This window comes from Watersipora subatra, chromosome 1 (assembly GCF_963576615.1).
Source record: "Watersipora subatra chromosome 1, tzWatSuba1.1, whole genome shotgun sequence".
Classification (NCBI taxonomy): domain Eukaryota; kingdom Metazoa; phylum Bryozoa; class Gymnolaemata; order Cheilostomatida; family Watersiporidae; genus Watersipora; species Watersipora subatra.
Genome location: NC_088708.1, coordinates 10,448,604 through 10,474,951, shown reverse-complemented (window position 1 = coordinate 10,474,951; position 26,348 = coordinate 10,448,604). Strand labels below are relative to the sequence as shown.

At 35.4% G+C, this 26,348-nt stretch overlaps 3 protein-coding genes across 5 annotated transcripts; 1 reads left to right on the top strand and 2 right to left on the bottom strand.

Moving 5' to 3' along the window:
- Positions 1–272: 272 nt before the first annotated feature.
- LOC137408216 (intraflagellar transport protein 22 homolog) lies at positions 273–6,380 on the bottom strand. 3 transcript variants are annotated; one of them, XM_068094644.1, is made up of 7 exons: positions 6,356–6,380; positions 6,060–6,144; positions 4,712–4,794; positions 4,337–4,426; positions 3,618–3,716; positions 1,599–1,702; positions 273–817 (listed from the first exon to the last, which is right to left on the bottom strand). In XM_068094644.1, exons 2-7 carry the CDS (start codon positions 6,096–6,098, stop codon positions 663–665), a joined length of 570 nt encoding a protein of 189 aa, XP_067950745.1. In that variant the 5' UTR covers positions 6,099–6,144; positions 6,356–6,380; the 3' UTR covers positions 273–662. The 3 variants fall into 3 exon arrangements, with proteins under 3 accessions (XP_067950745.1, XP_067950755.1, XP_067950736.1); XM_068094654.1 differs by lacking the exons at positions 1,599–1,702; positions 6,356–6,380 and adding an exon at positions 3,039–3,139 and having other exon boundaries at positions 6,060–6,167; XM_068094635.1 differs by lacking the exon at positions 6,356–6,380 and having other exon boundaries at positions 6,060–6,167.
- A 3,877-nt stretch (positions 6,381–10,257) lies between these two features.
- On the top strand, positions 10,258–11,316 carry LOC137386046 (GPI-anchor transamidase-like). Its single transcript, XM_068072701.1, has one exon. The coding sequence runs from the start codon at positions 10,279–10,281 to the stop codon at positions 11,308–11,310; it is 1,032 nt and encodes a 343-aa protein (XP_067928802.1). The 5' UTR covers positions 10,258–10,278; the 3' UTR covers positions 11,311–11,316.
- A 257-nt stretch (positions 11,317–11,573) lies between these two features.
- Positions 11,574–19,091, bottom strand: LOC137386047 (grpE protein homolog 1, mitochondrial-like). Its single transcript, XM_068072702.1, has 4 exons — positions 18,973–19,091; positions 14,212–14,398; positions 12,054–12,113; positions 11,574–11,947 (listed from the first exon to the last, which is right to left on the bottom strand). The coding sequence occupies exons 1-4, from the start codon at positions 19,056–19,058 to the stop codon at positions 11,585–11,587; spliced, it is 696 nt and encodes a 231-aa protein (XP_067928803.1). The 5' UTR covers positions 19,059–19,091; the 3' UTR covers positions 11,574–11,584.
- Between the last annotated feature and the right edge of the window lie 7,257 nt (positions 19,092–26,348).

Here is a 26,348-nt window from a genome sequence, read left to right as displayed (position 1 = left end):
ATAACCACATCTATGCATGCCCAGCATGGAACTTAGGGTTTAACTGTGTCTAGAAAATTAGCTACAGTAAAAGGGGAGCTTGTTCAGCAATGTCTAATTCACAAATACAAACACGCTTTAGATTGCTGCTGCCAAATAAAATTAATAATTAGCTTCTTTCACAGCGAATTAGATATTCACCCGCAGCTCTGATGCTGAAACTAGACAAGTTGATACTCAATATTTTCCTTCAGCTAACTGTCATTAGAAACCATCAAATAGTCTCTACAATGTGTTTGATAAGTCACTGGTTTATTAAAGTTGTCAAACTCTTTGACAATATAACTCCAACTTACATTCAAATGGATAAAAATTTCAGTATACTACAATAGAAATAGTATTGCATTCCTGACACAAATGCTGTTTTAATAAAATATCAATTACTTATAGAATTTTAAAGAATTGACTAATACTTGGCTAAATAATATAATACTTTAACCTGACGGCATGTTATGAACATATAGCACACTTAGTTGACGAGTTGGGACCATAGGAGAGTCTGAATAGGTAATATACTACTGACATCAATGTATAGTATTTGAGCCAGAACATCAGTGACTATTGGTAGGTTGAACTCAGCACAGATCGTATAATAAGGTCTCCGACAGAAAGCTTCACCGAGACTAAGATTCTCTGACGATATTCAATTCTTCCTGTTCGTTCTTCTCTGACATAGCATTGCCAACATTCTCTAAGAAGCGGTTGAAATCCTGTTTTACGGCTTCGGGCTCTCCATCGATGTTAGATTTAATGCTGGTCATCTTGGAGAAAACTGGAGCTAAATATACATCGTATTAGCTACAGAAACGAAATATCCAAGGCTAGCATTGCTGTACAGAATTATAGCAGTAATTGAGAGCTTGCAAAAACGTACGCGTGATACACTTGTATATAAAACTTTTGATGGCTAGCAACAAGCATTCCTAGTTTTTACAGTTGGTATGCATACAGCGGTAACATCGAGGTACATATCAGTGTGTTACCAGTAGTTTCGGGGTGTGGCTGCAACTGCCAGTTGAAAAATGAAAATAACTTTGCCAGAAGTACATTTTTAAGTTCCTCATGCAGCTGGGTACGCTGGCAGCATGTATATGATTATTGTTTCATTGATCTAGGGACTATGCGAAAGTACCCTGGACTCTTAAAAAGTAATCAAAAGTTTTGATTTCATGTCGCCACAGAATCATCCAACACACAACCTTCCGCTTCACTCACACTTCATCTATTCTGAAGCAAGAGCAAAACACCCAGACGGCATTTTTCTATTATCTTTGACAAAAACAAATTTAGATTGTATTCTATAGTCAGCGTTGCAAATAAATAGATTAAAATAGCTTGAGATATTTTTAGTAAAGATACAAACACCCAGAAAGCTTGCAGTAAAGCGGTTGTTTTGTCATCTTCAAGGTCATTCATACACCAACAGACTATCCATGTTATAACAGGAATCAAACATGAATTGTTTCCAACACAAATGACACAAAACTAGAAAAGTGAACAGAAAACTACAAAGCAAGAAAAAGAAAAAATAACTTATAGAAAGAAACCACTCTACTCACGGAGATAAGATTGACCTTGACTGCTGCTAGGATTGCTGAGTGACCTCGCGGCCAATACACACTGACTGCTTTTCACCTTAGACGCGCCAGTAAAATATGTGTGCCTGTGTGCAGAGAAAGCACACTCAACTAATAATGATATGAAAGAGAAGCGCCACCGCTGAACCCTAGCTACTGATTAGATGGACAATCAAGGGCTCCACGCTCTACATGGTGTACAGAGTGCTGTACACCATGTTTGGTAAAAAAGTTTGGTTCATGGGAACCACAATCATTCAAGCAATAAGTGCTTAATGCAAGCATGTGCAGGACTAGAAATGTCCCCAAGATTTATATAAACAACTTTTATAATGATCTCCCTAAAGGATGCAATTGACTGATGGTGCCGTAACAAAACTTTCTATCGAATAATCAAATATATAGTCAAATTTGGATACATAAAGTTAATTCGTTCCAATGTTTGCTTTGTATGTTGAAGCAAATATTCATATGAGAACGGATTGTATTTTATAACGTTATTCTAGAGCCAAAAACATGACAGTAAACACTTCAAGTAAATAAATATAAAGTTAAAACAAATGCACAACCTAAATTACATGTTAAACCTGAATTAAAATAATAAATTAATTATTGAATTATTGAAATTATCAATAATAAAAAAGTTTTTATAATAAAAATATTTTTATTATTACTTGGCTTAAAAACTTGTGAACAGAACTGTAGGCTTTGCAATGCGGAGCTTGATAGAAGACCAAGAAGTAGAAATACGCAGCATAACTTACTGTAACTTACACTATACTGTATATATTTTAAATGACTTAATTTACATATTTTTATTATTTTAATGTTTAAATTTCATGTTTAACTTCTCGGGCATTTACTTCTACACACAATACGCAATGCTTTGAGAGAATTTGAATGTTGTTTGTTGGAAATGAGATGGTATGTAAAGACAAATATTTGCTCAAAATTAACATCGCATGTCAAAATATTTGCATGAAGAGGTTTGACTGTAAAGTGAAGCCATGCAAGCAATCAATAGAAAAAAACGTTTTTAAGGAATGTTTAATTTTGATAGGAGCAGCTGACTAAGTGATTCCAACAGCTGACTAAGTGCAGAGCTGGGCCCTTCTCTATGTATAATGATGCCTGTCACCATACAGAGGTTTTAATTTTATAAAGTGTATTTTATATGCGAAATGTATACATCCTAAGATGATGGTTTTTCTGTCTCAGGTCACTACCGCATGAGGTCATAAACTAATAATCAGAAATCTGTGATTGAATGAAAACCAAAGTGGCCGCACTCGCGCAAGAAATAAGACATAAGATAATAGCCACTACTACTTGCACTAAAGCAAATCATACACACGAGTCAAGGCTACCGTCTCAAATCATAGGAAGCTTGAAAGAAAAAAAAAGACCAACATCATTGCTTACGCAATTTTATTCGTACGACAGATGTAAAGCCTGGCTTAGCATGAGCGACTGCAATGGTATGAGCTGGTTTCACACCGGTTGTTGGAATCAGGTAGCTGAACCTAGGCAACAAGACAACTCGACTGCTTCATAGTGATAAACTAGTACAGACATAAGCGATAGAGGGCTGGCTATACAAGGATGTTTCAGTATATTAACGTTCAGAAAAAGGGGTGCAATAGCGGTTACACAGGCTAACCATATATGGTGATGTTTTCCTCATGATGATATATAGATGAAATAGTCAGGTTCCAATAATTTACTACAGCAATATTCCGTTTACTGTTTCCCAAAACAATTCAAATTGAAAAAGTCTGCCCTTCGCTACAAGAATCAGCCAATGAAATACGAGCATAGTACAGACACTCTGATCAAACACCAAACTGCTAGATCTAATGCAATGTTATCCATCAGTAGCTACATCACATGAAGTAAGGGCTTACATAACCAGATTTTTCTTAAGATATTCAGGAATTAAAGTGACAATGCTAGTAGCCATGTACATTGTAAATCATTATGTTGCTATTCACTTTTGCTTACCATGATTCTAGATCTTTCTCTTGACTTGGCTGGTCAGGATTGTAAATAAAGACAATTCCACTAGCATCCTTAGCCATTGCCGCCCAGCAACCTTCGTATCTGCCAATGAGAATAGATAATGGTGTTAAGTTGAATCAGCACAGGGCTGACAACTCTAACTTTGATTCAGTCGGAGCTCAAATATGATAACAATAATTCCTTTTATATGCTACTAGTATGCTGGTGTCCTGCGTGCCGTGAGAGATCATCAGGTGTAATAACTATGTGCACAATCATTCTTAAAGGTGGAAAGGTGGTTGAGTGACACAGTTAGTAGAGCCTTGGAAATCCGAATAGCCTGGTTCGATTACTGTGCGGTGCAATCCTTTTTTCCTATTGCTCTTAATGTGGCTTTGGACAGACAGACAAACACGGCTCTTATTATAGTAAATATTACATTTTATCTGCCAAAATTATAAGTGATTTTGCAAAATAATCTACATAAGATGGTATATTATGTTACATAAAATGACCTACAAAACTGTTAAATTTAATTTAGTACTATTCCTTGGTCGTCTATGAAGCAAATTTGAAAATGAGTGACTTTCCATCATGCATGAGAACATGAACAATCTCACGATATCATGCACCTCCATCACAGATTCAATTAAGCTGGAACAAGGAAATAACTAGGCCAGTAGTAATATCCAAAATATAAAGTATGCAAATGGTTGACTTACTTATGGTCACCGCTGCAATCCCAGAGTTCTACTTCAACACCACCAGAGCGACCTTTTAACCTCACATCTCCACATTCAAATTCTAGAATCCTACAGAGATGCAATAAATCATTGGAAGCACAACTAGAAAGTTAAGCGGCAACATTCCAGCCATGGAGACACACTAATTTTGTCGATTGGATATGGAAAATATTACTTTCACTTTTGAATGCATGTAAAAAACTAATCCATGTGGTAAACTGGCTATGCTATCCTCGCAACCAAAGAATATATAGGCGTGTACTAAACAAGCAGCATTCAGGCAAAAAGTCACACAAGCACAACATTTTTATTTGAGCCATAGATATGGTGTATGCAAACAAGCAAATAACGAACCTTACACCCTTGGTTGGACGGTAATCTCCCATAGTGTTTTCACTTTGATCAGCAACAAAATTAGAGAAAAAGGTTTTACCAACCTAAAACAGCAAAAGTTAAACCAATTCGTTCATGACATCAAATACAACAATAGTAAAATGAGCGCCAGAGAAAGAGCTTGTGTTTGCTTTTGGTCTGCTGTATACTTGTCCAGGTGTGCGTGTAAGGAGATCATCTTCACAGACTCTGACTGACTCCGAACTCATGACTGAACTGCCTATCAACTATCATAGATGTTGTAGAGTTGACAGACTCTGACTGACTCCAAACTCATGACTGAACTGCCTATCAACTATCATAGATGTTGTAGAGTTGACAGACTCTGACTGACTCCAAACTCATGACTGAACTGCCTATCAACTATCATAGATGTTGTAGAGTTGACGGACTTTGACTGAACTAGCCATTGGATATTAAGATAAAAAATTTGCAATAAAATATGTTTAGAAGTTATATTGTTATTGACCTTGGTGAAATTGCAATGAGACTAACGGTCATCCACTAATGGATGAATCATGCTATAGTGTTTCGTGGTTCCATCTCATACAACAAAGGAATTACAAGATCACTCCCTAGAAATAGGTGATCGCCTTGTAAACAAAAATCTCTTGAAACAAAATCATTTGCTTATTTTTGGTAATGAGTGCAGGAGGATAGTGATCTGTCCCATGTTCATTCGAGTAAATACTATATAATAAAAGGTGTTGTATTCACTTGTATAAATATGCAGTCTCCTGATGCCTCGAGCATCTCTTCTACACCACTCAACAATATGGATGAGTAAATAATAAGACTTTATATGGCTGTTAAACCTTCAGACTTACTCTTTTCAGTTCAGAGTCATTTTAGACATACTACACTGTAAACTTACACTAATAACACACTCTTATCTACATAAGTTTCTAGACAAAGGAGCTGCCTATTCACTTACATATTAGTGCAGAGTGCTATGTACATATTAGAGATGGTTATGTATCTAGTAGAATAAACAGTTATGGTTTGTAACAGCATGTATGTATAACTTTCTATTGGCATTAATCAACAAAATGTTTTTCATTACATACCAGATGCAGAACAATAAAAAAAACAAAATCAGCAAGTATTAAGTGAGTTGAAGATATATGTTTTAAAAGTTGGTAATCTACTAGTTTTGCGGAGGAGTTAGGATAGTGAATTGAATGTTATAATAACAGAAAGTGCACAAACTGAAGCATACAATGGTGGACGTAGTATTTTGGTGTCACGAAATAGTGAATGATGTTGGTACAAGTACACAAAACAAAAAGTTTATCTCTACAATATTCACCTCACAAGGTCCAACCACCAGTATTTTAAGCTTGAGCATGGTGAGTTTTATAACGCTTTATGACTAGCTCAGACTCCTTAGTGACCTACAATAATAAAAATAACACGATTGCGGCGGGCAAAAATAAAAATGCGATAAATAGTGGGTGAGAAGGAAAATCCATTACAACTGAGTTTAGACATGAGCTTTCAATGGTTAAACAAAAGAATGTAAATTGGCTATTCAAAAAAGTCTAAATACTATCTATTGTAATGATTGGTCGTTCACTTAGTTATCAACTGAGAGTTGATAACTACCTAAGTTTATGATCAACTAGCTCATCAAATGATGGTCTGTGATTGTGTATAGTTAACCTTGGCTGTACAACATTGAGTTTGTGTTCTGTATCAGATTACTAGAAGGTTACCATAATCCTAATTGCTCTATTTATTTATACATGGTTAGTCAGTAGTTTGTGTTACGCTGGTTTTATTTGAAGTTTATAGCATATCTAGCAATCCTGTAAAACAAAACATGCAAAGCACTAAAAAACAACGCGTTGAAGTCTTTTGCTCTCTTGCATGACTTTTAGTTAACCAATGTCACATCACCACATCCATTAGTGTGAATGATGAAATAGATGCGATTCTTCTGACAATATTTTGTATACTCGGAGTACAATATGTATAGCTAGATACTTGTTGACAACTGGTTTATCTAGCAAGGAAACAAAGCATTTACTCAGTTCCACCAGCGGATTAAAAGTTTCATAAAATAATTGTTAATGGCACCTATTACATGTCTATCAAACTAAAAACAAGTTATATAATGTCAGGTTTTGTATGATTAGATGTCAAAAACACTTTTTATTCCCACTGCTGTAGGTGCCTTAAAAAGCAAAGGAATGAATGAGCAAACCAATTATGCTACATAGAGATGTGTTTGTGAGTATTGGATCCTAATAATCAACCAAGACTTTAATTGTGTTACATAGAGATGCGTTTGTGAGCATTGGATCCTAATAACCAACCAAGAGTTTAATTGTGTTACATAGAGGTGTGTTTGTGAATATGAGATCCTAAGGATAAATCAAGACTTATTCTCAATCTCTAGTATTACTCTGGCTGATACTTATCGACTTACTTATTGACATACTTATTACTTATTGAGATACTTATTTATCTCTCTTGTTGACAGTCAGGAAGCTAGCAGTACACTTATCTACTTCAACACAGCATCTTCAGAATCAGTACTTTTTTTTAAACTAGAAATGTTAAAGTTATTTATTTACAATTTTAAAAACAAAGTTTTGTGTGATCTTTGAAGAGGGTTAATACATTAACTTTGAATGTCCAAAACTCACAATTGCATAACAAACAACACAAGAGCCTCTCTTACTTTGCAATTTGAAAATAATAATACAAATATTAGAGATTTTTTTACAAGCATTTGTGTTGTTAGCTGAACTGCCTGTCAGCAGATCTACTGTTTAGCAACCTCTTTAAAGCGCTGGAAAGAAACATGTCTATAGTGTCGAATATTGGCCTTTTTAACAGAGTCAAATTTTTGTATCAATTTAATTTGTATATAAGTTCATTGTTGGCTCAGATTGTAAACTGCTTTACACTGTGTTTTATGAGTTCTGGCGGCTATATAGCTTTGAAATGGCAGAGCCAAAAGTATAATCAATGATTTTGCCCCAATGCTGTGAAGTCGTTGGTTTTTGGCCAGCGTACAGAGATAGCTAAACAATGTCTCATGTAAGTAATTCTAGTCTAATAAAAATCATTGAAACCAATAACATCCTTAAAGCCATCTGATTTTGCCCAGACTACTTTCATGCATATCTCTACATATGCGTGATTGTGAAGTGTGCCATATTGAACAACTAATGTATATTTGTTCTAGTAACTACTCAAGAGAAGGTAAATTGGCAAACAAACGGCAAAGCATTCCTTTGTGAAACCAGCTGCCAGCAGTTTAATGATTGCAGCTGCTCTATGCATTCACTTTTTTAGATTAGTATGTATTGTTCAAAAATGTAGCTACTTTCATGAATATTCAAAGTATTTTCAAATTGATATAAAATACACTCAAAGTGAAAATGAATTTTTAAAATTGACCAAATATTACCATCAAATTTTTAATATTGCCCAATCTTTCTATTGGTTAACCAAAACAACCATTTTATGTTCGGTTTTGAACATCCACTGTGACTCATCAGACAATGTCAGTATAGGCATTTCTCTATTGAAATTAAGAGATTTAGAGTAATTCTGATTTTTTTGATATATGCATGATATTTTCATGAGTTGTTTTTGATTTCAAAATACCAATTTTTGCCATTCTATAGATCTCAAGAGTGTCTTTAAAGGTTGACTTGCAACAAAATTCACATTACAGTTATTTGGTATCATAAGATTCACCATGTTTTACTCTGCTGTGTTGTAAGTGCAAAATATGTGGAAATGTGATTACAAGCTCTTAAAAGCTCAAAAACAAACAGTTAATCGCCGCCATCATGAAAACGCCGTAGGTTGAAATAATTCTTCTCTCCAAATGCACATGATGCAGACATCTTTTTGCCATTCAGTAAAGTCCATATACACTTTCTTTACATTACTTTTGATAGTGTCTGTAAATCTCAATCTAGACCTACGCTGATTGGACTTTTTTCTACTAGGGGTAGGTGATTATGATCCATCCTCTAAACATGTGTAAGCCATCGCAAATAAATTTGAATAAGAATGACTTTAAATGATGGTATTGCTGCTATTTTCACATTGTGAATTAATCCTTCCATGGTATTTCTACATAGGATATTCATGATAAATCCTAAATGTCTCATCACATGTGCTTGCAGTCTAACAGTTTGCAAGCTCTAAGCAGTTCATGTACAGCACCACACAGCAAAGTTCATATAGTCACGTGAGCTCTTCTAACATTCGCTAGTCAAAACACAATAAAAACAAACAGCTTCAAGGCTTCAAGTTAAACATTGTTCTTCTGAGCAAACACAATATATAGCTTATGAATAAATAGCTAAGATAGGCAACACGGTATAGCAAAAGCAGTAATACTTTGTGCTACTTCTGATACTAATCTATAAGCAATTAACTTTTTTTGTCATCATTTGTTTTCTGCACTAGCATTTAAAGAAGCAACAGTGATTTACTATTAGTTTGCTGGTCGAGACGTTCGCATGTGGTCTGAGCTATCATGAATTTATCTGTATAAAACTACACTGCTAGAACAATAAAAAATTAAATAAACTGAATATAAAACATTAGAAGTAACGTAGGAAAAAAATCCAAACTGATTTTTAAAGATTATGTCCATGCCACAACGTTGATTAGCGAGCGAAATTCGAACTTTCACCTCATGGTTGTCAAATCATTATTTACAAATATTGTAACTTGTACAATTCAGACCAACGACGTGCAGTTCACTGATACTATAAACTATTGAACGTAGATTCCAATAAATGCAGTAAAAATTGCACAATATTGATCTAAGAATTTCAGCACGGATCCTATCTGCTCTATAGTCTGGTCAAGCAAAACTTTTGTCACCCTAATACAAACGTACATATATTGAAAAGAAAACTATGAAAAAGTTGTGTTTACTCTAAACGAAAAGAAACAACAGTGTCATATGCTTTGCGTGAATTATTCAAAATCTATATAAAACAAAAACGGTAATGTGCAATAATGAAAAACTTTGAAGTACTAAGATGTTGAGCTAACATTCTTGTTTATTGGTTGCCACTTACGAGCTTGGTAAAAATGTATCTACTAATCGGCTATACGGTTTATGTAAATTAGTATTTTGATTGTAATTTATTTTTTTCTAAATAAAAAATGTTAGAAATATTTTAATTATAATAAAACACTAGTAGTTTATTTCAACAGTATCACAATTACCTGTTGGCGACTAACTAATAACCGACTAACCGTCTGCTGTGATGTTTGCGGAGAGCATTTGGGATTTTATATTTCCCGTAAACAATAATTAAGATCAATTCGCGGTGTAATAATCTATTCTGGATGTTTAGCTCTTATACAACTCGCCAATATATTAATATTCGCCATAGCACCCAACGCTTAGGTGTAATAGTCTTTCCATCAGAGTTATCTCCTCCAGAGTTGTCACAGTTTGGGCGAATAGTATCCATAATATCATCTATGTAGTTTGGGTGCATAATATTATCTGCAAAACCGTTGATGAAGCAAAAGGCAAAATGATACCGTTAACCCGCATATTCTCATTTATATTATTACTGTCTTGTCTTATCGCTCTTTCGACTGCGCATACTTCAACAGAGGGAGCAAGTCATTTTTTTAAAAGCAATCACACTAACAACTGGGCAGTAATTGTGGACACTTCGAGGTATTGGTTCAATTACAGACATGTTGCCAACGCACTGTCGTTTTACCGAAGCGTCAAACGACTAGGAATTCCAGATAGTCAGATAATTTTGATGCTTGCTGATGACATGGCATGTAATCCTAGGAATCCGCACGCTGCAACAGTTTTCAACAACAAAAACGAAGCTATTAATGTTTACGGAGACGATGTGGAAGTAGATTACCGAGGATACGAAGTTACCGTTGAAAACTTTATCAGAGTACTCACTGGTCGACTGCCAGAAACAACGCCTAGATCAAAGAGATTATTGACAGATGAAAGAAGCAATGTGTTAGTTTACATGAGTGGCCATGGAGGAGACGGTTTTCTGAAATTTCAAGATTCTGAAGAAATATCCAGTGATGAACTAGCAGATGCCTTTGGCCAAATGCACGAAAAGCTGCGTTACCATGAACTGTTATTTATTATTGATACATGCCAAGCTTCGTCAATGTTTCAAAAGTTTTATTCACCAAATTTAATTGGCATTGCATCTAGCAAAGTAGGAGAAGATTCTTTAAGCCACCACATTGACCCTGCTATTGGAGTGTATGTTATCGATCGTTTCACATACTATGCACTAGAGTTTCTGGAAAGTGTTACTTCACAAAGTCAAAAAACCTTAGCACAGTTTTTTCAAACGTGCCCAAAAAGCAAGTGCCGCTCAACAGTCGTTACCAGAACCGATCTATTTATTAGAGACCCCAGCAAGGTGTTGGTTACAGATTTTTTCGGTAGTGTACGTAATGTCGAATTTCTACAAAGGCCAGCTTCAAAACAGCGTAAAAGAGAAGAATTCATGGATTTACAGCCTAAACTTGATCGTGGTAGTTTCACCTATCTGCCACAGTTCCCAAGATTTTAAGAATGGTAATTTATGTCATGCGTTTCGTATTGCTATGCATAACAGTTATGGTTTTTAGATTTAGCAATAATCATACTTGTATGGTTTTACGTCTGTATTGTAAATATAAGATTATCCTTTGTAGATAAACATTATATCTGTTAATGATAAATGAGACTACATATACATGTTGGAGTAAACCATTATCAACGAACGTGTGGGAAATGAGAATTAGAAAATCCATGAATCATTTACACCATAAAACAACCACAATATTGATTAGGGCCTTTTGCTATCATGGGCCTTTGACAACTCCTACCAGTGCAGGTCGAAGAACTCTGTTATTTAGCGTATAACCTGGCTTAGTAACCACAAAAATTGTTCCTGGCTCTTTTTCTGGTAATGGTTGCTGAAATACTGCTTCATGAAGATTCGGATCAAAGCGTTCTCCTTCTGGGTCACAACGATCGACGCCATGTTTATTGAAGACTTGCAAAAGCTGTGACTCTGTTAATTTCAAGCCATCATGCATGTTTTTTACAACCGAATTTTCCAATTGTTCTACTGGAATCTTGTCAGTGGCTAGCCTGAGTGTGTCAGCTACCGTAAGAAGATCTTTGCAAAATTGTTGTATTCCAAACTGTTTGGCATCATCGACCTGTCAAATAAAAACCTAACTTCGTGATGCATACAATAAGCTGCTTTAACATCAATATTGGCTCATATTTGCAGGGCAAAATCCATAAATTAGCATATATGCCAACCTGCTTTTTCATTCGTTGCCGCACATTTTCCGTTTCTGCTAAAGCTCTGATGTATTTTTCCTGCAAAAGAATCAGTATTATTCAGCGTCATATGCATCACTTGTTTCTACGAAAAGCGTTGAGAATTCACTCCTTCACTCATTCTTATTTGAAATTTTATCCCCCCTCATCACTCAACTTACACTAAAACCAGTCACAAAATTGTGTAAAACCGACACACGTTGCAAAATTTTGCTGTCAAAATAGGCAAAAATCCTTCCTAAAATCTATGATGAAGATCTCCATCGAATTAAACTCATATATATTCAGGTTGTACGCATCCAAGTCTCAGCTCTCTCCTGAAAATTAAAACTGTGTCCTAAGCCATCAGCATAAAATATGTGATCTGAGCATGTTGTTCAAGTACATAACTTACGAAGATTGTTTATAATTGATTTGTTCACATCTATTTCCAAGGATATTTACTGTGCAATCTTTTGAATAAAGCATTTAATGGAAGCAGATAAAGCATTTGTGTTCATTTTTTCAAGATATAAGACTAGCACTTTGCTCTTAGCTCGATTTGTTTTACATTTGAATAAAAAATTGTCTTGATGACTTTGTTTCACATTAATGTGATGTTAGTAGGTGCCCGTTAAGGTTTTTTCCAACTGTATAGTACAGAAAACTTCGGCTTTCAGACATTGTTGATAATGATGGGCATTAAAATGAACTCTCTGTTCACCGAAATAATTGGCCAGCACTCAAAGCCAAGAACTACCCCTGCCATCTTAATGCAACCACAGTGTGCACAAAGAAGTTAGATTAGTTTTCTGACTTGATCATAGCCATGATGCATTGCATGTCAGCATAAATTGAAAATCTCAGAACTCCATTTTGGAACATACTATACGTACCTTGTTGGCACACTATGTTAGTAGTATTTGGTCAAATAAAAACAAATGTAACATTTTGATGAATGTTTTGCAACACCGAGGTCAATATTAAACTAAAACAGCACCTTCCTTGACATAACTCTAGAATCTTATCTTTTATCTTCTTGGAATGTTTTTTTTATAGATATAAACGAATTGTTGGGCTAGCTACTCTTGCATCAGTTTTAACATCCAGAAAATGCCGCATCGACTTCCATTTAAATCGTTCAGTTATGGCTAAAACTAATACCATAAAGTTAGGAATAGTTTAAATGTTACATCTGGACAAGTATAAATGGAGTGGCTTAGAACCTGGTCACTTGACGAGGGAATTTTTTGTTTTTGTCACATGTCTTGCACATGCCCAATTACATTTAATCATGTATCATGATTAATATTAGACACTGGCCACAATGATATATTCTATCACAGCAATATTGCAATAACCCACTACTAATAACCCAATACTGTTAAATATAAGATAAGATATTATGCAAAAATGTGCATAAATAGTTGCAGAATCTTGCATAAGATTATTGTACACAGGGAGGTATTTGGAAAATGTATAGAAAAATAGAGAAATGTATGAAAAAAATACAAATCTCGAAAAAATTGGTAAGATTTGGCATGAGATATTAAATATTGGACAAAAACAGAAAATTCCCCCGTCACGTGACCAGGCTCTGAGCCACTCTAGTTATACTCGTCCGTTACATCTATACACAAAATGAGGGCCTAGGAAATTTAGCATGTCAATTTCTTTTTATAAACATAGGTCACCATAAATGTGACAAAGGATGTTGCTGTTTAGCAGAAGCCATTTACATGTTCCAATGTTTCTTAACATCAAACTTACAAACAAAGGCTTCAACGAACACAGTTGTTTTAATTCGTTGCTCAAGCTTGTAATGAATTTTGATCGCGTTCATGTGATTTCGGAAACCTATTTGAGTTGCAGCGGTTTTTGTAAAATACTCATGAGGTGAAATACATTTTTCAACAAGATAATGGGTGTGCTATTTCATATCTGGGATGGAAAATTATAATTTACCAATATTTATGAATAAATACATATTAAAAGGCTACAAGTATTTTAAGCAGTTCAAAGTAGTTACTTGTTTGATTTTCAATAAAACGAACTGATGCTTCTTAAAGCAATTTTAATTTCCTTTGGCAGCAAAAGGATAAACAGATTAGCTGAAGCCATCTATGTCTGAAATTGACAAAAAAAACTATTGACTAACTTCTACTTCCTTCACTTGTGCAGTGAGCTTGTCATTACTCTGTGAGAGTTCAGTGAGCCGATCATCTGCTGCAGTTGATTGGTCCGACTCTGATTGCTCGACAGGCGGTTCTTTAGCATCATTCGGAGACGCACTTGAGCATAAATATCTTGGTTGAAGAAATATACATTTGCCTTTTTTGAACGGTCTAAAATTTACAATAGTATGACAAACCAACTTTTCATTCCTAAACTTAATGACCGGTACACTGACCCATATGCTCCAGAACTAGAGTGGGAAAACTAAAGCCTATGGGACACATCCAGTCCATTGGCTTTTTTAATTCAGCTGATAGATGATTGAAACAGCATAAAAATTAGATATGACTGATCATATTTGTAATTTACTTTGACTTGTAATGACAGATATTTTAACATCTGGTGGTGCAGTTTTTTGGAGTTTGTACTATCTCTGGTTTATGTATTTGTCTGATTAGAACCCATCTAGATAGTGTTAAAAACAACTTGACAGAGAGTGCCAGGTGTTTAAAGGTTGACTTGCAACAAAATTCACATTACAGTTATTTGATATGAAAAGATTCACCATGTCTTACTTTGTTGTGTTGTAGGTGCAAAATATGTGGAAAGGTGATTACAAGCTCTTAGAAGCTAAAAAACGAACAGAAAATCGCAGCCACACGAGACCGCCGTAGTTTGGATTCCCTTTCCAAGACGGCTCAAATGGGATGTAGTTGTGAGAGATGGTTTCTGTTTACACTTTCTTGCAACCTTATTCGTCGAAATATTTTCACAAATATACTTCACGCATTCAATAAAACTATGTCTATTGTTCTTACGCATCTATTTTATCGTCATCGTAATGCTGTCACTTTTAGCAGTGATATCTTATAACTTACCGTAAAAATTTGTTTAATTTTTTAGCCTTAGCTTGAAGGAGCACATATCATTGTCTAATAATCATGACGAGCTTGTTAGTCACTTGTGATAATCGAAAAGTGCTGCAGAAATTATTTGCGAAGTATTTGGTCACATGATCAGATTACAACTTGCCGATTAGACCAGGCCGAAACAAAACTGTAAAGTAGCGAGCATCTATATTTGATACGGGGTCTTCGGAAAAACCCGAAGTGTTTGTCATAAACTAGTACTACGATAAGTTTTGTATTGAGCTTTGTATTGGCCTTTCAATTCACGTGAGAACATACGTGACAAGACAATAACCAAATTTCGTGACTACGTCATCGAAATAAAGAGATTCCAATCTACGGCGGCTTTTCGTTTTTGAGCTTTTAAGAGCTTGTAATCACATTTCCACATATTTGGCACTTACAACACAACAGAGTAAGACATGGTGAATCTTTTGATACCAAATAACTTTAATGTGAATTTTGTTGCAAGTCAACCTTTAAGAAAAGATGTCCAAGTGCTTTTCACTGAAGTCTGGTTTAAGACAGCCAGCTAATACAGCTTTCTCGATTAGTCAGGAAACCAATGCGATTCGGAAACAATACTTTTCCCAAATATGCTAAATAAACCTTTCAACTAACACCATGTTGTCAAACAAAAGGTTTTATGTAAAATCTTCAAAATTCATGCCATTTGAAGCATTCATTTCTTGTAGTTGGCTAAAATGAATATGCATACTTAGCCACAGTTAGAAAAGCAACTACAGACTTGACCAACCATTTGATGACGTATAAGACTTGCACGTTATTGTTTTGGACCAATGTTGAAGGAAAGGTTTGAACGGCTGGCATGTTAAAAACTTTACATATAGAATAATCAGTGCAAAGGTGAATCCCTCAGTTATGCTATTAAATAAAACTAAAACATTTTGAGGCAGATAAAATATGCCTTTCACTTGCATCTTCTTCGATCGCTTCTAGTAAAAGATCTTTACTCCGCGAAACATGGTTATGTAGTTCACATTTAATGTAATTTGAAAATGCTGTCAGTTAATCTATAATGTGACAAAAAAATAATTTTTGATTATGAATTTGTTGATCTAATATTTCACATATACGTTAATTTTATAAATTTAGTTTGCGACATAATTTTATCTGCTGCATTGTCTTAATACTATGCATTGTCTTAATACTATGCATAATTACTTTAAATGCATTAAGTTTTTGAGCTGTGGAACGATCTAAACACAGTGCAGTTTATCTTTAGAAGAACATTTGCTTCAACTTGTGATGGGCATATAAAGCAAATGTTGAAATGGATTAACTTCATATATCAAGGTTTGACTGCATTTTACAGTTCAATGTAAAATTGTCAATAGTACAACTCAAAATGGAACAAATGATATGATGAAATGACAACTGAATAATTACGTCTCTTCTCGTTTGGTTTCTCTGAATAGTAAGTCTTTCTTTTTCTATCTTTAAAGAAGATCACAAGAATAAAATTTTTCTCATTCTCGTTGCTATCAACCATTATTGCTATAATTTATCAGTGCAACACTAATTATAACTGCAGTGTTTCTTTCAATTGTACTTTCTTGTCTTTGGAACCAACCAGAACCTAGACTCCTTTTTTAAACATAGAGCACTCACTTTATAAGAATATTATATTCTACAACCAAGTAAAATATCAAATAATAAATAAGACAAGACTTCCTTTACTGAAGGCCATAGTATCATCAAACTGACATTTGTTTGCAAAACACTGCTTTTATGTGCACTAAATATGCATCTTCAGAATCAAGGCTGCAACTTTATAAAAGTGTTCAGATTCATATCATTTACTCTTACTACCGCATTTCAACTACTAGTTTACATATTTTACTCTGTAGGTACTATGTCCATTTCTTGCAGCTTTCATTCGTCTTGTCCTTTAGCTGTCTCTGTATAGTAGGGCTAATTTCTAAGCCACTCCTTTGAAAGCATCATAACATTTGTCAACTTTAGACCTCATCGGTCGAAGGTAACAAAAGTATATCAAAGGTCACATTGATGGAGAATACCTTCAAGATGACAAATGAAGCTATCTGCCACCATCATTCATTCATCTTGCTCTCCATTTGTCTAAATTTTCTTTTTATTTGTGTTGACTTTCTTTTACTTTTGACCACAGGTGTCCTTTAGTGGAATAATGCCGAGGCCTAGCCGTAGTCTACACACACACAAAAACAACAAAGGTCCACATAGTTATGAGCAAAAACAAAAGTATCCATACAAATATCTCACCAATCAGATGAGCAGCACTCACAAAAACTAACCCGATCGACGGGACCATCCATCATGTCAAAATATTCCAAGTTTCAAGTCATGTCTTGTACAACTCACCTTATGGTTTCTCAAAACTTGTCCCTAAGTCCCTATTAATTAGAGACTGTTCGATTGCTGTTTTTTACATGGTCGCTGCTTGCCTAGCCTAGCATCCTGCTTCAACCCTCAGTAACTATCAGGGAAAAGTTCCGGAGCAATCAGGGATGCCGCGATAGTTACTGAGGTGTTGAAGCAGGACGCTAGGCAAGCAGCGACCATGTAGAAAACAGCAATCAGACAGTCTCAAATTAATAGGGACTTAGAGACAAGTTTTGAGAAACCATAAGGTGAGTTGTACAAAACATGCCTTGAAGCTTGGAATATTTTGACATGATGGGTGGTCCTGTCGATTGGTTTAGTTTTTGTGTGCGCTGCTCATCGGATTGGTGAGATATTTGGATGGATACTTTTGTTCTTGCTCATAATTACGTGGACCTTTGCTGTTTGTGTGTGTGTGTAGCCTACGGCTCAGCCTTGGCAATATCCCACTAAAGGACACCTGTGCTTTTGACTCCACATATTTAGGGCCTCCACTTATTATGGAAGTGAATATTTGAACTAAACATTTTCAAAACGTCCTCATGCTAGCACATTACAGTTTATGAAAATTTGCAAAACTTGTTTCGTCTGAATGAATTCCAGGTGAATTAGACTTAGCTTTAGCCCAGCTGACTTCAACCAAACACTGGCCTTGAAGACTGAGACCAAACGTTGACGCAGTAGGTTTGGATCAAATGGTAGCTCAGCAGGATTGAACTAGATGCCAGCCAGCTAATTTAGAATCAATATTTTCCTAGCTGTTCAAATCAACAGGGCTGCATGCCCTGTTGATTTGAAGCCCTACGGCCACAAAAACTTGGATAAACTATAAAACAAAAGACGGTCAGAGAAACTTTTGGGATAAAGTAAAACAAGATAAATTATTGTAATCGGTACAGGTAACAGGAGTGAAAATCTCACTATGTATTCCAGCGCCATTGAGTTGTGACGATTAAAGAACTAATTCAGAACGCCTGTCAATTTTTATGCACACGGAAAGGAATGCAGCTATGACTTATTATTCAAATATGTCAACTTTTAATTGCACCAGTAGTTCACACGTTCAAAAACTTGAAAATGCAAAGAAGTTGAGAGATAACGATTAAAAGCCTAGGCGTTACGTAATAACAACATCGATAATACTATGCGCATTGCGAAGGGCCGCCGCTGTCTTTCGCAACGCGCGTGTTACCCATGAACAAAACCTATTTTGTTGGTCAAGTATTCCGATTACAAACCTGCGAACAGAAAGCTATTTTTGTTTTATTTAATAAACGTTTAAACTAAAATAGTATCAAGGTAACAATATATTTTCATAGGTGATTTAACATTGAGTAAAACCGGAATAATATAACTAAATTTATTGTTATCAAGACCCTTGGAGCAGTTTCACACATTAGATGAATTTTAAGCGCGACTCGAATGAACACGATAAAATTGTAAAAACTTACAATCCATAGTATAACTCCCTTTGTTTGCCGGTACGCGTCGCCGGCAAAGATGCTACACGGCAACAAAATTTAGCTAATGAAGTCATGCTTTCGTCCTCCTATAAATATTTGCTCTTATTTTAGCTCCATTGTTAGCGCTTTACAAATAACAACGTTATTACTTATCTTGCCTGCAAGGCTATTGTCAAGATTATAGCCTAACACTCGTTACAAGTTTCGACGTTTTTAATCGCCTTTTTGATACCGTAATTTTACCGACTGTTTACCATGAAATATTGCAACTTGTATACTTGTTCCTCTATTGATGCGTCCATCGCCTTCACTGTCCTTCGAAAATAACCAAAGAGCGGACAACTCAATGAGTTTTATGTGGCATGGTACTTCCCTGAGACAACGCAGTTGATCAGATGTGTCTTGAATAATTAAATAAAGGCAACATAGGAAACAAAAACTGTACTAAATTGTGGTGTCATTTTTAATGTAATTATTTTCTACAAGTGAATTTTTCCTAACTTTTTCTTTGCACTAACATTCAAAAATGCTAAAATTGAAGAAAACTCGCAAGAGTGGGGTGGGGACAACCCCTAGCTCTAGTTCTCTGCGCTTTAACCAACGCTACAACCTGCTGAACTCAACAGGAGGGAGCTGAAACAAACTCATTTATGCTCTGCTGAACCCAACAGAGTGCGCTGAACCCAACGCTGCTGACTGTACAACCTGCTGAAACCAACAAGTGGGAGCTGAACCCAACTCACTTCCGTTCTGCTGAAACCAACAGAGTGCGCTGAAACCAACGCTGCCAACTGTACAACCTGCTGTACCCAACAGGAAGAAGCTGAAACCAACTCACTTGTGCTCTGCTGAACCCAACAGAGTGCACTGAACCCAACGTTGCTGACTGTACAACCTGCTGAAACCGACAGGAGGGAGCTGAACCCAACTCACTTGTGCTCTGCTGAAACCAACAGAGTGCGCTGAAACCAACGTTGCCAACTGTACAACCTGCCGTACCCAACAGAAGGGAGCTGAAACCAACTCACTTGTGCTCTGCTGAACCCAACAGAGTGCGCTGAAACCAACGCTGCCAACTGTACAACCTGCCGAACCAACAGGAGAGAACACAACTCTTGTAAGGATAATTATTTAATTATCCAATTTAGTTGTAGTAATTTTGTGTGAGCTTGCTGTTAGTGATAATTATAAACGATGGTTTTTCAACAATAACGACTTTATTATGGTAATACTAATCATGCGTCTAATTCAAGAGTCAAACCCAAGCTGAACTGCCTAAAAATTAGTGGCAGTATTTATATTACATAAGCGATTGGCCTAGAGATTGACGGTTATTTTTCAAACCGACCAATCATATCGTCTTGCTGACTGCTGACTTTCTAGAAATATTCACACTCGTAACAATAAAAAATTATTGTTAGACAATGGGTCATTGCATCGTAACAATCTAAACACTAACAAAAAGCCCAGAAAATTCTACTTATAATCGGCAGCGAACAGTAATTGTAAAAAAACCATAAGACATATTTCGATAACAAAAAGGGCTAATTACAAAATCTTATTTCGAGAAAACGTACAACAAAAACGGAAACAATATGGTGTAAGTAATCTTAAACCACTAACAATTAATTATACCAGAAACTTAGAGTATTTTGGCATGTAACCATGAACATAAAAAATGTCTTTCAATGAGTGAACGATAAGAAATAAATTATAGAAGATTGTTCATTGCGTAAAAATTTTGATACATGGCGTCTGTTATCTTTTCTAGGTCAACCACTATCCCAGAAATCCCTTCTCTATATATATATTGGCTACGTCACCTTTTCCCTTTGATCAGTTCATCATGTTTTTCTGCGCCGGGTGTCCGAAGCGCCTTGATGAGCCTGACCTCCATGGGACCGATAGCATCCAAATAAGACAATTCTTCGGAATTATTCTCCCCACGGTCCTTTTCATGGCCACCACTCCTTTCATAGAGTTTGTTCTTTAGAGTATCTCGCTTTATTTTTACGTTTACAACAAAATATTGCTATAACAAAAAGAAAAATAGTGAAGTAAATTTTACTCGACAAGGATAGACAACTCCCAACTCAAAAGCGAGTTCACGCACACTTGATGAGTTGATAAACAGACTCGTGGGTGAGCCGATAAACAGACTCGAGAGTGAGCCGATAAACAGACTCGATGGTGAGCCGATAAACAGACTCGTGAGTGAGCCGATAAACAGACTCGATCTTTTCTCAACTATTACACCCTAGTAAGCCAAGCGCAATAATTCTTGATGTTTGGTCAATAGCACTTATAGTGAATGCAGCTCTGATACGCTGGCTAATATCACAATGTTAAAGTCAGAAACAGTGACAAGAATTTTATACACTATTTGCTTTTGAAAATCAAGCAGAGCTATTGTAAAGAACGCAGTATCTGTATTGGTGTTATATCTCACAGTACCAAGCAGTAACACACCAGCAATGATAAAACTGACAGGTTATATAGCAATCCCAGGAAAAAATCTACAATTGATTGGCTGCACAGTAATTAGGTCAACCATTTCCACAATAACATATTTCGAATACAAAAACGATAACATTTGTCACTAACTAATCACGCAATGCAAGTATTAATAATTTTTTAGTGTTTGTGTAGTAACATGCAAATCTTTGAACAATATGGTAATAAATGGTTAACATAAAAAAATTGCTAGTACAACCCTTACATGTACACTACATTGGACAAGTGTTAAGCGTGCGCCTTGTAAATGACTATTCAAATTTGTCTGAATTGCGACGAGCGTAATATAGATCCATTGAGTCAGCAATTTGAAGCTGCCTGATTATAGGCTTAGAAAAGACGTCATCAACTCTCTTACGCATGCTGACTGTCTATAAATACCGGTACACACTGATTGACAGTTTATTCGCTCCCACAAGCATGAAGCACTCGTGTACTTTTTGCGATTTTTCTTGCAACAAGGAGCGTGACCTACAGAGACATGCTCGTGTACGCAGACACCGCTACTCCTCCTGTGATGAGGTGTTCACCACCCAGCCTCTCCTGCAAGCGCACGTCTCTGCTGAGCACCGAAGAACACAGTCTACCCAGACTGAACCCCAGAGACCGAGGGCGTTTTCACCCCGTCACCATCACCGAGGGCAACGCTACACAAGGCCACGGCAGGACCGACAGCCGTACTGGAGGCCAGCCCGTGACGCTTGCCTACTCCACGGCATGAAGTGGAGTCCAAGATTGTTCGCCCATCGGTAGACCCTATCGGGGACGACAGTGATCCTCTCAGGCTACTAGACTCACCAGTCAAAATTGATTTCTGAGTGCCAGTACTTCCACCAACTACCTCGGCCCTTTTCAGGGCTATCATTTCCATTTTAAGGGTTTTGTTCTGCGACGACAATGGTGGAAACTCAGTGTCATACTTATCATCCACTTTTTTTATTACATAGTTCGATAGGCAATGGAAAAAGACTGTTGCTTAATAAAAAAGTTTATTATCACACTGACTTTTGCTGCACCGCTTGCACTAATCAACAGAGATTGTGAAAAGGTATTAGAGTTGATCATATCTTTGCCTTTTGAACCTCTATTACACAGAAGGTACATGTCAGCCAGCTGTGCAGGAAAACTACAAAGAAGCATAATCTTCTTACTGGTTACTGACATGTTTGCAGTCTGAGCCCTGTCTAATGAATTTACCTTGCATCTTTGAATATATCATAGTCTAAATAATTGAGTTTATTAAAGGCTACACCAAACATCTGTGAAAGACGACAATTTCTAGTTATTCATCCTCTTTTGCGAAGAACTGCGCAAAATGCTGTTCACAAAAGGATGTAACTTTCATTGACCATTTTTAACCTTTTTACTCTTACTGCTAATTTTTAGTTTTACTAATTTGTATATATAAGGTGTTGGACTTACAGCAATAAAGATGTGCCCTTTACAATTAGGTACTTGTATTAATTACAGCTCAACACTCAGACCTGCCAACCCAGAAGTGGGGCAATGCGTGAGATTTGGTTTTGAGGCAATTGATGTATCAATGATAGTATATATAAAATTGCAGAAATTGGGGCAAAAATCTCACGCATTTCTCACGCATTTTCATTTTTTCTTTAGGGTGATTGCGTGAGTCTCACGCCCAATGCGTGAGAGTTGGCAGGTATGACAACACTCTCATTAGCATCTAAACCAATACATATACTGATCAATTAGTTAATACAACCTAAAAAGCCACACAAACTGAAAATATTCACAGCAGAATATAATGACAAAGCAAATTCAACACTGATGTATGTGTACATGTAAAAGAATTGTGTATAACATAATTTCTTAAAAACACACAACAATATGTTGAATGTCATTGTAGCAAAGCAAATAGACAACGTGCCATTTTTTAACTGAATTGTTTGCTTGTTATGTTAGAACTTTGGTTACTAATATAAATTTAATATATTATATAAGGTTTTTACTGTTGCTAGTAAAAACTGATAGCCTCAAGCATTGGTAGAATAGTAGTTCTGTAAACTGTAAGTTAGCTAGGCACGAACTGCCTGTTTTATAGGAGTATAACTCACATATGCCCCACATATGTTTTTGGTTATCAACTCTGATAAGAGGACCAAATGAAGATTAAAGGAAATCTATTTTGCTTACAAGAACAAGTTTACATAGTAGATAAACTATAAAAGTCTAAAAAAACAATACTATACATGTTTGTAAGGCAGAGATAAAAAATGCTCAAGTATGGATTTTCAACAGCAAAGCCTACTGAACACGGATGCATAAAACCGACACTGGTACAAAAAGGTAGAAAACTTAAATATATTTCTATATTTACTCATTACATATAGCCTGCTACATTTTAAAACAATTGCATATACTTGTTTTAACAATGGTTTTATTATTTGCACAGTAGCAAACTATTTACATATTTTATTAACATTAATGAATAAACATGTATCATTCTATCAATAAATTAAAAATTGGATTTGCCTACTTTTATTAAAGTTAGAAAACAACTCCAAACTCAATTCAATCGAAGCAAATTAATAAATGCTATTCTTGCTCAAGATTACATGCACCAAAACATTAATACAATCTGGCTGGTGAGCAGGAAAAAATAAAGAAAGAATAGATGAGTTAATGCGAAAAATAGATGACTTTATGAGAGAAATAAATGAGTTTATGAGAGAAAATAGATGAGTTTATGAGAGAAAATAGATGAGTTTATGAGAAAAAATAGATGAGTTTATGAGAAAAAATAGATGAGTTTATGAGAAAAAATAGATGAGTTTATGAGAGAAAATAAGCCTATTAAGTTCATATGAAACATAGTCTTACTTCGGTTTTTAAAAAACCTTTCATATCATTTACTGAATTATCCAACACGTGTTAGGTAATCAAGGATAATTACAAAATAACAGTGAAGTGTGTATCTTTGAAAGGCATGATTTACAAGCTGTCTAGAAGTGCTTGGTATAAGCAGATTATTTTGCAGTCACCAGTGTTAAATTTAAATACAGCATTGCCAATGCATCGACCATCACTTTTACAAATCTAATTACTCGCTCCTATTTCAACTACATGCAACTCACTAAATAATCCAAGTGCGACAAAAGTGATAATCTCTATGAAAAAGTTTGTGATAGTGAGATTATAAGCTTTAGCACAAGTTCATATTTTGGAGCAGTTTAAAGGTATTATATATATATATCTATGTAATAATTTTTGACATATATAAACATGACTAAATCATATACATTGTATAAGATGCGCAAAATCTCAGGTTCAATTTATAAAGACTGGCTGCAGATAGTTCATCATTTGAAAGAGTACATATTTCTATTCTTTGAGCTAATAGCACCTATAAGTTGGCAATGAAGTTAAATTACATGTGCAAGCTATGTACTACCTATTAATCTGCATGGCTTATGGGAATCTTGAGGAGGTAAGTAACAACAGCAGATAACGATTCTCTGTGTGTTTGGAGTGGATGGTTTTAACAATATGTACTCAAACGAATCACAAGTGTAACAATATGTTGATATTGTTCAGCTTGTTATAAGATTGCAATACTAATTCTTACAGACAATAAAATCAGTTAGAAAGAATGGCTTTTTAAAGTTCTGTATTGGTGAAAGTATTGCGGTACACAGCCGTTAATGATGGCAAAATAGTTTGCTGCAACGATGCCATCAGAACGTTTGATGAATATTAAATTCTTAGAAAAAGGGAAAACCCACTTATTATATCATAATTTAAATAGAAAATAAATGCTTCAAACAATTTTTGTTTTGTGACAATAAATTCTCGCCGTGCTGTAGTGCTATAAGTATGGTTTTTTTATAGCTTTTCTCAGTTTTAACTGAAATCTATAAGAAGTTCTTCTGGTTAGGATTAAGTGTGTGATAATCACCATGCTGGATTTGAAAGTTTTTCAGCTTATCACATTAATGACTCGCTTAGATATATTGCTTTGGAGTCTAAGCTTTATCCCGTCCTTTTTGTTTTCTTGGAACACACTTATGAGACATTAAGGCTGTGCAACTGCACTCCAAGATCAATAAATGACGAGGAAGATTGTGTATTCAGAGTCACAGATATATTTATATATACGCGTATATGTATATGCCAATTGAGCTATCTTGTATTAATGTATTATTTGAAGCTTTACAAACTGTTTATACATACCATAAACACAGCTAGAGGCAAAGTTATTAATAAAATAACATAAACATAATTAACTTGTTTCATGTCATGCACACTTTAAAATAAATCAGTTTTAGAATGGTTGTAAAAGTTGCTAAACAGCTTGTTGGCATCTTAACATCTATTCTCAAACTCAGTTGCTAAGGATTAAACTATATAAACACTGCGGAGGGTCAAGAAGAGAGAAGAATAAAATAAGTGGCCAACTCCAAGATCTTATTGTCTTTTGGTTTTGTAAAGTACAAGATCACAATACAATAAGGTCAAAGAGTTAGGTGATTCAACTTCATTGCTGTACCTATACATTTGCAAAAGGTTAAAAAGCTGAAAAACTCTAGTTAAAATGCAAAAAGGCACAAAATGAATGTTGGCCTATGGCTTTGTCAGCATCAATAAATATATTAACAACTTGATTCATTATTATTATTATATACAGTGTATGAAACATGTAAAATCTTAATGAATATCTATCTTACCCCAACTCTAAAACCAACTAGATTTAATTTGCCAAGAACATTCCTACACTATTATTACTATTATTGTTTTCCATTCCAAAAATTAGCAGCACATCTTTAGATTAGATTGTAAAAAAAATTCCTCTAAACTTTTTTAACGCATCGAAGTATTAAACACACAGG

Excerpts from the sequence above, each read along its gene's own strand:
- LOC137386047 (XM_068072702.1), bottom strand. The coding sequence starts at position 19,058 with ATGACTTCATTAGCTAAATTTTGTTGCCGTGTAGCATCTTTGCCGGCG. Across the intron at positions 14,399-18,972 it reads AGGGAGTTATACTATGGATT|ACCGTTCAAAAAAGGCAAAT; the intron begins GTAAGTTTTTAC and ends TGTAAATTTTAG. Across the intron at positions 12,114-14,211 it reads CACAAGTGAAGGAAGTAGAA|GAAAAATACATCAGAGCTTT; the intron begins GTTAGTCAATAG and ends ATTCTTTTGCAG.
- LOC137408216 (XM_068094644.1), bottom strand. The coding sequence starts at position 6,098 with ATGCTCAAGCTTAAAATACTGGTGGTTGGACCTTGTGAG. Across the intron at positions 3,717-4,336 it reads GATTGCAGCGGTGACCATAA|ATACGAAGGTTGCTGGGCGG; the intron begins GTAAGTCAACCA and ends TCTCATTGGCAG. Across the intron at positions 1,703-3,617 it reads GAGAAAGATCTAGAATCATG|GCACACATATTTTACTGGCG; the intron begins GTAAGCAAAAGT and ends CTCTGCACACAG.
- LOC137386046 (XM_068072701.1), top strand. The coding sequence starts at position 10,279 with ATGATACCGTTAACCCGCATATTCTCATTTATATTATTACTGTCTTGT.